Genomic DNA, 10306 nt, shown 5'->3' on the forward strand with positions numbered 1-10306 from the left:
CCTGACAAAATTAGTCACAAATTCTGTGCAATTGTTCTTATTTTATTAAGTACGCAAATGTACTTGAATGTTTTTCGCGTTGACTCGCATGTGGCAATGTTTGTTTCACAACCGTGCTTTATAAAGGTGATTTTTTTTTTAGGGATCATTTAGAATTGTAAACGTCTCTGATGCCATTGGGCTAACCCAGTGCTTCTCAATTATTTTCTGTGATGCCCCCCCCCTAGGGAGAAGAAAATATTTCGCGCACCCCCCCCTTCCATGTTATTAACATTAAAAAAAAACAAAAAATAAATAAAAAAAGATCAACTTACAATAAAGAATAACTTTATTATTAACATTGTTTTTAGTCTGTAACAGATCAAAGTGCATCACTGCCTGAAATTAAAAAATAAATTATAAGTATTCAAACTATAAACATTCTTGACCAACTGCCATTTTATGATGAAAAAAATACATCCATCTATCCATCCATTTTCTTTACCGCTTAGTCCCCACGGGGGTCGCGGGCGTGCTGGAGCCTATCCCAGCCGTCGTCGGGCAGTAGGCGGGGGACATCCTGAACCGGTTGCCAGCCAATCACAGGTCACACAGAAACAAACACCCATACGCACTCGCACTCACACCTAGGGACGATTTGGAGTGCTCAATCGGCCTACCAAGCATGTTTTTGGGATGTGGGAGGAAACCGGAGTGCCAGGAGAACCCCCACGCGGGCCCGGGGAGAACATGCAAACTCCACACAGGGAGGGCCGGAGGTGGAATCGAACCCGCACCCTCCTAGCTGTGAGGCGGACGTGCTACCCAGTGCGCCACCGAGCTGCAATACAAATAAATACAAAAAAAATAAAATAAAATAATAATAAACATACATAATATTAACAGCAATAAATAAGATTCAATTCAAAGTAATCAGCAACATTAACTCAGGAGCACAATATATAAAAGAATGTAACCTACAAAACAAAAATGAATAAAACAATTTGTGCTGTTCTTTAATCAAAATGAGGCAGCATTCCACGGCTGCAGGTAGTATCAGCTCTTCTGCAATGGTGTTTTTTTTTTTTGGTTTTTGTTTTGCACTGAGCAATATGGTACGCTGCTTTAAACGATGCTTACAGTGCTTGCTGATTGACTAAAGTAGCATTCACAAAGTGGGATGATTGTTGGCAACCCTGCTCAACATTTTTCCACGGTGTCCCACTGCACTTTTTTTCGCCTTCTCTGTGCTGTGTGTGCGAACGTTCCGTGCGCTCTCCACTGTAGAGCGGAGACTCCTTGCGCACACTCTTCCAGTGATACCGCCACCTACTGCAGTGGATGTCTAATTACCCTTTCATCCAGTACAGCCAAAAGAAAAGCATGTTCCCTGGTGTCACACGCGCCCCCCTTGGTATCGCGCCGCACTGGGCTAACCTATCAAGTCGAGTCCCGGATCTTCCAATTTGCCCGAGAAAATGTAGATTTGGCCAACCGTGACCCGCAAATTAGCCTTTGCTCAAAATGGTGGACTGAAGGGCAAAAACAGGTGTGTGCTCTGATCTGTTCCCCAAATTTTGCCCTCAGCCAACAAGTGTGCTCCCGGGTGGCTCGAGCTCGACTCCAGCTGCTACAAGAAGGTGGTGAAGCCCAACGGTTGGCTGGGGGCCTGGCACCACTGCGTCTGGGAGGGCGGCGACCTGCTCTCCATCACCACCTCGGCCGAGGAGTACTTTGTGAAGGACACCATGGGCGAGGGCACCCGCTTCTGGCTGGGACTCTCCAACCAGGTGAGACGGAAGCGCAAGCAGTCGTGGACTCTGCAGCAACAACTGGAACCGTTTTCTTCCCCCCCCCCCCAGAAATGCGACGACGTCTGGTGTCGCTTTGAAGGTGGGAGCCAGAAGCTGACCTGGTCCGATGGCGAGACAATGAACCACACCAACTGGGCCTCAAATCAACTCGAAAGGTAAGCCGTAACAACTTTGCATGCTGTTGTCAGGCGGAGACGCGTAAAGGTTCTGGAACCAATTTTGAGAAGGACCACTCAAGGAAAATGCCTTTTTTTTTTTATCTACCGACAGCGCCAACGTTTCGTCCTGCGCCTACGTCAACCAAGGGGGAAGGGGTGAGCCCGGCAACTGGAGGTCTGGCTCCTGTGATTCCTCGTTGGCCTACATGTGCAAACGGCCGCTGAGTAAGCCTCCACGTCTGCGGTCACTTTGCCGTTGAAAGGCGCAAACGGTCTTTTTTTTTTTTGCAGGCTGCCCGAAGGGACGGACGTGTTCCCCCAAAGGTGGTCTTGCTGTAGTGGAGAGTGAGTTGCAGCACGCTTATTTGCACTTTAACCATGTGGTCATGGTTTCCTCCTCAATGTTCTCCATTGTGGCCTCAGCTTCCACCTGCGACACGGGCAACCTACTGTATGGCGATCATTGCTACTTTTACTCAAAGCTGTACAAAGATTGGGAGGATGCCGAGAAGTTCTGTGTTGCCCAGAAAGGCCACCTGGCTAGCGTCCACTCATGGCAAGAGGCTCAATTCGTGTTTGGTGAGCGCTAAGACGAACCGCCGCAGTCGTCGGTCCCACAAAGCTGCCGTCATTTAGCCGAAGCTCTTCTTGCCCTGAAGCTCTTGTTGTCCTTCCTTTCCTCAAGATCACTCGCAAAGCGTTTGGTTTTCTTGGCTGGGACTGAAGAAGAAAAGCAACGACTATGAGTATAGTGACGGAACAGCTTTTGTAAGTAAATTGTTGACGGACTTTGGAAAAGTCATTCTGCACGAGCTAGGTTGGGAAAGTTGAAATTTGAGCACAACAATTGCGCGGAGGAAGGGCGTTGGGAAGCCGAGAGTCCAACACCCTCATGTCGTCCGCAGGACTACAAGGTCTGGCAAGATGACACCACGAGGGACTGCGCATTCCCAAATTCTGTTGGGAAGATCGGCGGCAGCCCCTGCACAACGAAGCGGCCATTTGTCTGCAAAACAGGTGCAAAAATGTCCCTCCTGAGCGCTCCTTCATGCACTTGCTCATTCGCCCTCCTTTACCATGCAGCCAAGCGTGGAGGGCCTCGACAGCTGCCACCATTAGTCAGCCAACAGGGTAGGTGTCTCGCACTGCCGCCGTCTTCTACGCGGTCTTATGCTGTTTTGCCTTCCTGCGCCGTCTATCTCGCAGGCTGGACTGACAAATGCGGCTGGTGGCTGGACGACCCCTCGGACGACTTCTGCTACCTGATGATCCGCCAGCCCACCAAGACCTGGCAGGAGGCGCAAGCCGACTGCAAAGGCCGCCAAGGGAACCTGCTCAGCATCGCCGACTCGGACGAGCAGGGCTTCGTACGCGGTAGGAGGCCATGAATTAAAATATATTGGCCATAAACAAGTGGATCAATTCTTATTCTCCAACATGAAGCAAACGAGAAATAGAAGCTAAAGTAAATTGAAAAAGGCGTCATGTCTTCGTACGCGGTCTTCATACGGCCATGAATTTGCTAAGTCTTTGAGAAAAACCTTTTTTTCCTGCTACGCCTTCCTTTCCAACTCAAAACCTGATAAACCCGAGCGAGATATGGCCAGCGTTGCTCGGTTGTTGTTGTTTTTTTGTTGTTTCACTCTCTGTTGCAGTCTTGTTAGCGCTTTGTCACGGCTGTGCCGCACCCATCAGGTTGTAGTGCAGAGTCAAGTGTGAGTCGTTTTGGAATAATCTTGCATGTTCTCCTTGGGATCCAAAGGTATCGCCAAGCTTCTGGCGATGAATGATGACGCCTCCCTGTGGTTGGGCGCCGACGCCTCCATCAAGCGTGACGGCGACAAGTGGACTGACGGATCCCCCTTCTCTTACCTCCGCTCGAGTGCAGGTCGGGCTGAGGCGGTTGTCAGCTGCACTTTGGAGGAACGGATGAGCGCTCAGATCTTGTTTGCCTCCCTCCCTCCAGGTGTCCCTGAAGGGGGGAAATGTCTTTTCATGCTCACTGGCAGCGGCGACTGGAAGCGCGACACGTGCGACAACAAGAGAGGCTACGTCTGCAAGAAAAGAAGTAAGTGAGATGTGACGCCCCGCGGTGGACCGTCATCACGTGTCGACATCCACTTTCTGGTTCCCGCTTCTAGGAAAGACACATCAGCTGCCGCCACATGACGGTAAGTCGCCTTCAACGTCTGTGTAAAAAAAGACGGAGAGAAGTCAACGGTTGTGCTCTCACAGGCTACAAGAAGAAGCTTGTCTGCCAAGACGATTGGAAATCCCTCGAATGTCCCGATGAAAGAGTCATCCGCATACGGTCGGCTTTCCATGGACGGGAGCGTGGCGACGTCTGTCCGAGTGGCGGCGGATCACGCGGTAAGAATCCTCCAGTGGCATCGTTGTTTTTGGCTCGCTGTCCTGGAGCCGTTTCTGTCACGAGGTTTTCACACGCCGTCAGCGTTGGCGGTAACTCGTTTGTAACATATAACTCAATATAAAAATGCATGGACGTGTGAGCGATGGCAATAGAAAATGTTTATTTGACCTTTTCTTGAATAAAAATAGAAAACGATGAAAAAGAGCTAGGCCGGGCGCTTTTTGGATTCCTCTTTTTCTAATAGTCATTAACCATTAAAATCCCCTACGTCCTGTGACAAGTTGAAGTCAGTATGTAAGTGTGCGAATAAAATGCGCGTGAAATGGTGGTGTGTTGTCACTTGCAGATGACTGCAGGGTGGAAGGGGCTCTCCGTCACTTCAGAGGATTGTGTGACAACTATCAGATTTGCCCCATTTACCCCATTTCCCTTACGGTTACGGGCTCCTGCCCTGGTGTCTCCAAATACCTCCGCGTCGTCTACAGCTGTGAGAAGAAAGGTGGGCTTCACATCCTGACACTTGCCGATGATGTGCAAGGAAAGAATCCAACGGATCCCCAGATAGAGCGTCGGCTAGGAACGGGTGACCAGACATGAGAATGAATGAGCGAGCGTGCCTTCCACATTGTCTTTTTTTGTCTTTCCTCAGTGTGTCTTGATAGTCTGGGCATCGCTGACGGGAGAATCCCAGACTCCTCTTTTTCCGCCTCTTCCTCTGCGATCAATGCCAAACCTCACAAAGCGCGTCGGGGGGGCAGCGGTTGCTGGAGACCCTCCGAAATGTGTACGTAAAAACAAAAGTTGTGGTTTGGTATCCTGAGCAATGGAATTCCTTCCGCCCTCAGTCGGCAGCTGGATCCAGGTGAACCTCGGTCAGAACTTCAAGGTGACAGGCATTGAGACCCAGAGCTGTACATACCGATTGCAAAGTTCCAGCGTATTTGCGATGCAGTTCAGTATTGACGGAATGACTTGGTATGACCACCCAAAGCAGGTGAGTGGCCGCTGACTCTCGACTTTGTCGTCCAGGCTGCTGTCGTTCCTTGCAAACGCGTGTGTTTTGTTTCCAGCCTTCTGTGGGGACGTATATTCTAACCAGGCCCGTGTTCGCCCAGTACGTCCGCCTCCTGCCAAAGTTTTTGGGCCTACGCTTTGACGTCTTAGGGTGCACGTCTGACGACACCCCTCGCAGTGAGTACGACGTTTGGAGTGCAGTGAGAAACTAGCAAGAAACGGGCTTTGATTTTCCCTTCTGACCCACAGACATCTTATGCAGCAGCACAGCCGCCAACCTCGGCCTCAACGGTTCAATGACGTGAGTCGGACTTGATAAGACGTTTCTTGCCGAAAAGCCTCCTCCTTACTAGACAAACTACTTCCGCAGGGTGCGGTGCCCACTGGGCTGCGCCCAAGCCGGCTACAAGGTCTACGGAACACGGCTCTACGACCAAGTATGTTAATTACCGCACGACCTGCAAGCGGAGTTCTTGTTCTATGTCTGAGACGTTCTCTGAGTGCAGGACTCAAACATCTGCGCGGCCGCTATTCACTCGGGCATCATTGAGATTGGAGGAGATGTGACTTTGCTGAAGACACTGCCACAGAAAGCCTACAACGGCTCCACCTGTAACGGAATCACCTCAAAAGTGTGCGTGCTCCGCTTTCACTGGCGAGTCCACTTAAAGATGCCCGGCTCATTCTCACTTTACTGTCTGCAGATATGTTAACAAATTGGCTCCGTCTCCGTCTTACACTTTTGCTGACACGGGTGAGTAGAATGTCCAGAATAGAAAGCATTTCTTCACGTGACGCTATCTTGCACGCAGAGCCGAGATGCTTGGGACCTGACTGGGAGGAGTTTGCGGACTTCTGCTACAAACGTTTTGATGATACAAAGAAGTGGTACGACGCTCAACACTTCTGCAGGAGTCTCGATGCAGAGCTGGTGTCTATCCTCTCCGAGGCTGAGCGGGATTGGCAGCACGACCTCGTGAAGCTTGGTGCGTGCGCGCTAAGCGTCGCTCACATCGGCTCGATATCTGCCATATCTGGAAAACGAATGAGAGCTCTGTTGCCGTTTGTCCTCTGCAGCCCCTGGAAACACGACGTGGACCGGACTGAACGACCTGGTCAATCGCGGCAGATTCGTGTGGTCGGACCGCCAGAAGGTGACCTTCACAAACTGGGCTCCGGGAAAACCTACCGGCCTGATGGAGAATTGCGTGGCCACCTTGAGCCAGGTAGGTGCAGAAAAGATTGACCCGCTCGCCGAAGACAAGTTTAGATTTAAAATCGATCTCATTTTGACTTTCAGTCTGGCAAATGGAAGAAGATGTCCTGCATGGAATTAAACGGCTACGTGTGCAAGATGCCCACAGCGCGTTACACGCGGGATATAAAAGGCGCCAATGGAAGTTGCGAGTAATCATATGAATGCAATTGACCTTGCATGATCATTCTGCTTGGTTTACCATGCATTTTGATTGACTGATTGATTTACCATGCATTCTTATGATTGATTTACCATGCAGTAGTCATCTTGTTAGAGTTACCATGTGTTATTATTCTGTTTAAGTTACCATGCATTCTTCTTCTTGACTTAACGTGATATTATGATTTACCATGTGTTATTATTCTGTAAGTTACCATGCATTCTTCTTCTTCTTGACTTAACGTGATATTATGATTTACCATGCATTATTATTATTTTGTTCAATTTACCATGCATTATTATGATTGATGAACCATGCATTAGTCTTTTTGTTAGATTTACCATGTTATTATTCTGTTTAAGTTACCATGCATTCTTCTTTTTGACTTAACATGTGATATTATGATTTACCATGCATTATTATTATTTTGTTCAATTTACCATGCATTATTATGATTGATTAACCATGCATTCTTCTTCTTGACTTAACATGTGATATTATTTTGTTCAATTTAACATGTTATTATTCTCTTAGATTTACCATGCATTTTCATAATTGATTTCTTATATTTCATTTACTTACCATGCATTATTATTCCATCTGTCATGTTTAATTGACCCCAAAAAAACAATAAAATAATAAAGACAATTGGTGTCACCTGTTAACTCATTGAATAGTTTACTGTTTTGGACAGGGCAATTTTATAATCTGGTCAATTAGATCATACTTTATTACTCCTGATGTACGAGTATTAGTCAGACCTCCTCATGACGCCATTTTGGTGCATTTTTGCATGGCTCTTTGTAACAATTTGGAAAAAAAGATGTACTCTATTGCTTTTGTAACAATTTGGAAAAAAAGATGTACTCTATTGCTTTCCACGGCATGAAATCTATCCATTGTCCTGAAGTGCTTATCCTCACGAGGGTCGCGGCTAGCCTATTCCAGCTGGGGGCACATCCTGAACTGGGTGCCAGGCAGTGGCAGGACCCACATCATTCCCATCACCCCCCTTCCAAAAAAAACAGAAAACAAGTAGGAGCGGTCAATCGGCCTATCATGAATGTTTTTGAAACGTGGGAGGAAACCTACGCATGCAAACGTGCAAACCCCACACGAGATGGCACTAAAGCCTGCGCTTAACGTACTGCACAAATCAAGCATTAGATATCAAAATCCCACCACACTAGTGTCATGTAAAAAAAAAAAAAAAAAAGTCAAGATGACAACCATGGAAACAAATTGATGGCATCATGACCCCTGACTGGTTCATGCAAAGATGTGCACTGCACTTTTGAAGCACTGAACCGAACTGACCCAAATTGCAACTAGGCTACGTAATATACATCTGTTTTTTTTTTTTTTTTCATGCTCACTGCGGTACCTCTTTTTATTTTTTGCTTTTGAAAGCTTTTGATTGTACAGACCATTAGTGGTAATGCTAGGATTGGACAAACCTTCACATATCATAATACAAGGGAAGCAAACTAACTCAAAACATACATTTAGCATACGCAAGCAGAAATAACAAATGGTCACATCATAAAGATCTAATTGCAGGCAAACAATACTATAAATATCATAAGCACACAATATAGTATAAAAGAACGTTCTTTTTGACAGCCTCTGTCTTGAGTGTCAGATGACGACGGATCCTTAATGCAGTGGACTTGAGCCACTGACAAATGGCGACATTTTGCTTCTTTAAACATACTTCCACATTTCCGATGCTCTCGACTTTTTAACTTGCAACAAAACCAGAATACTTGTAAGAAATACAAAGAACACATCGATCCATGGCCTTCTTGGTGCTTATTTTGGGCTTGATCTAGTTTCAAGGTAGAAGATTTCAAGCAACATATTGAGCTAAAGTTCGTCCTGCGTCAGTGGCATTCCAGGAGCTTGCAATACGCGACGCAATGCGGTGACGTCATCGCTAGACATTAAATGTCTCAGCTACAAAACCGTCGCAGCTCAAACGAACGTTTTTACGGCACAAACCAGCACAAACGAACGGTACTGTAAAGTGAAAAAAAGGGGGGGGGGTTCCTTTTTCTTAACCAAATAAATGGTGTGCAGCGGTGACTTTTCCGCTGTCTGCGTGGTGGAGAAAAGTAGGACGATGCGTGGTTCCTTTTTCAGCTGAAAACACAGCGTATTTATTTAACAAACACACTGGCGCTAAACGCAACAACTTCTCCGTCAGTCAATCCCATACAACAATCCGCATGTCCGTTGTGACAGGACTTTCTTCCCCGGTAGCATCAATGTAGTGACGTCATTACCGTATATAACAACAAAAAGGTAAACAGAATTGGTAACTTAATACAGTGGTCCCCAACCACCGGGCCGCGGACCGGTACCGGTCCGTGGGTCACTTGGTACCGGGCCGCGGAGCCGCACAGGAAAAAAAAAAAAAATAATAATAATAATAATTTTTTTTTTGTTTGTTTTTTCATTGACGATCAATTCATTCAGGTTAAGACGCTCGTCCCGGTCACGTGACATGTTTCCCCAGTCGAGCCCGCAAAGCTAGAAAAAATGAGTAAGAATTTATTTTGAAAAATATAAAAAATTTGGCGAATCTCTCCCAATTACATCTGTCGGTGCATCTGAAAAATAAGGACTCTTGACACAGGGCGCTCGTCTCGGTCACGTGACATGTCACCACAGTCAAGCCCGCGAGGCAAGCAAAAATGAGCAAGAAACAGAGAAGTTTGGAAAGCTTCTTCGGAAAGGGAAAAACGTCCAATGAGGACACTGAAGAAGAAGAGGCTACGACTTCTAAGAAAAGGAAAGCTGCATTTAAAAGAACATTTCTGGAGTCCTACTTAAAATATGGATTTATCGCCACAGGTGACTCTGACGCGCCAAGTGCACTCCGCATATGTGGCGAAAGGCTAGCTAACGAGGCAATGAAGCCTTCAAACCTGCTTCGGCACATGGAGACCAAGCATCCTGCATTTAAAGACAAACCTTAACCACTTCGGGTGTCATTGTCTCCGATTACGCCTAGATGGGAACGGCTCATTTCTGAGAAAAGAGCTCGGTGCTCCCACTAATTCAACGTTTTATTTTTATGTGGTTTATATTTGTTTTTATGCCAGTCGTATCATTTTATTTCATCCTATTTATATATATAAATATTTAAATAATAAATATATAAATATATTTATTTATATAAAGGCCGGTCCGCGAAAATATTTCTGACACGTAACCGGTCCGTGGTGCAAAAAAGGTTGGGGACCACTGCCTTATGGGACCCTATTTGGCCCGCGGACCGGCTGGCGGGAGTTCCGTGAAAGCCTGTCCGCCCTCCGAGCACTCCTGCCGGGCGTGAGTTAGAGACCGCGCACGGTCACTTATGGGACCCTAAATGGCCCGCGGACCTGCTGGCGGGGCTTCCGTGAAAGCCTATCCGCCTTCCGAGCGCTCTTGCCGGGCGTGAGTTAGCGTCCGCGCCCGGTCGCCTCACGTCACTCTGGTTAAGTTGGCATAGTAAAAAGCGCTCTTGGGTCCTTCAGAGTGGGGAGTTTATCACTGCGCATGCAG

The 10306-nt window shown here is 47.1% G+C and overlaps 3 protein-coding genes across 3 annotated transcripts; all 3 read left to right on the plus strand.

Annotated features, from left to right (window-relative positions):
• The first annotated feature begins 2089 nt into the window (after positions 1 to 2089).
• Positions 2090 to 2830, plus strand: LOC119119167 (snaclec dabocetin subunit alpha-like). The gene is made up of 4 exons (XM_037245688.1): positions 2090 to 2176; positions 2243 to 2296; positions 2375 to 2530; positions 2637 to 2830. The coding sequence occupies exons 1-4, from the start codon at positions 2158 to 2160 to the stop codon at positions 2780 to 2782; spliced, it is 375 nt and encodes a 124-aa protein (XP_037101583.1). The 5' UTR covers positions 2090 to 2157; the 3' UTR covers positions 2783 to 2830.
• Positions 2831 to 2875: 45 nt separating this feature from the next.
• On the plus strand, positions 2876 to 4027 carry LOC119119165 (macrophage mannose receptor 1-like). Its single transcript, XM_037245686.1, has 5 exons — positions 2876 to 2968; positions 3035 to 3082; positions 3158 to 3325; positions 3714 to 3839; positions 3918 to 4027. Exons 3-5 carry the CDS (start codon positions 3217 to 3219, stop codon positions 4025 to 4027), a joined length of 345 nt encoding a protein of 114 aa, XP_037101581.1. The 5' UTR covers positions 2876 to 2968; positions 3035 to 3082; positions 3158 to 3216.
• Positions 4028 to 4035: 8 nt separating this feature from the next.
• LOC119119166 (clotting factor C-like) lies at positions 4036 to 6337 on the plus strand. The gene is made up of 12 exons (XM_037245687.1): positions 4036 to 4122; positions 4187 to 4321; positions 4669 to 4821; positions 4972 to 5106; positions 5168 to 5316; positions 5393 to 5513; positions 5586 to 5637; positions 5707 to 5773; positions 5843 to 5970; positions 6041 to 6090; positions 6149 to 6269; positions 6319 to 6337. The coding sequence occupies exons 4-12, from the start codon at positions 5103 to 5105 to the stop codon at positions 6335 to 6337; spliced, it is 711 nt and encodes a 236-aa protein (XP_037101582.1). The 5' UTR covers positions 4036 to 4122; positions 4187 to 4321; positions 4669 to 4821; positions 4972 to 5102.
• Positions 6338 to 10306: the final 3969 nt, after the last annotated feature.

The sequence above is a fragment of the Syngnathus acus genome, unplaced genomic scaffold (genome assembly GCF_901709675.1).
Source record: "Syngnathus acus unplaced genomic scaffold, fSynAcu1.2, whole genome shotgun sequence".
Lineage (NCBI taxonomy): Eukaryota > Metazoa > Chordata > Actinopteri > Syngnathiformes > Syngnathidae > Syngnathus > Syngnathus acus.

Coding starts and splice junctions, on each gene's coding strand:
- LOC119119167 (XM_037245688.1), top strand. Junction 2,297..2,374: donor TGGTCTTGCTGTAGTGGAGA/GTGAGTTGCAGC, acceptor TTGTGGCCTCAG/CTTCCACCTGCGACACGGGC. Junction 2,531..2,636: donor AGAGGCTCAATTCGTGTTTG/GTGAGCGCTAAG, acceptor CCTTTCCTCAAG/ATCACTCGCAAAGCGTTTGG.
- LOC119119165 (XM_037245686.1), top strand. CDS start 3,217: ATGATCCGCCAGCCCACCAAGACCTGGCAGGAGGCGCAAGCCGACTGC. Junction 3,326..3,713: donor CGAGCAGGGCTTCGTACGCG/GTAGGAGGCCAT, acceptor TGGGATCCAAAG/GTATCGCCAAGCTTCTGGCG. Junction 3,840..3,917: donor TTACCTCCGCTCGAGTGCAG/GTCGGGCTGAGG, acceptor CCCTCCCTCCAG/GTGTCCCTGAAGGGGGGAAA.
- LOC119119166 (XM_037245687.1), top strand. Junction 5,317..5,392: donor GGTATGACCACCCAAAGCAG/GTGAGTGGCCGC, acceptor TTTTGTTTCCAG/CCTTCTGTGGGGACGTATAT. Junction 5,514..5,585: donor GTCTGACGACACCCCTCGCA/GTGAGTACGACG, acceptor TCTGACCCACAG/ACATCTTATGCAGCAGCACA.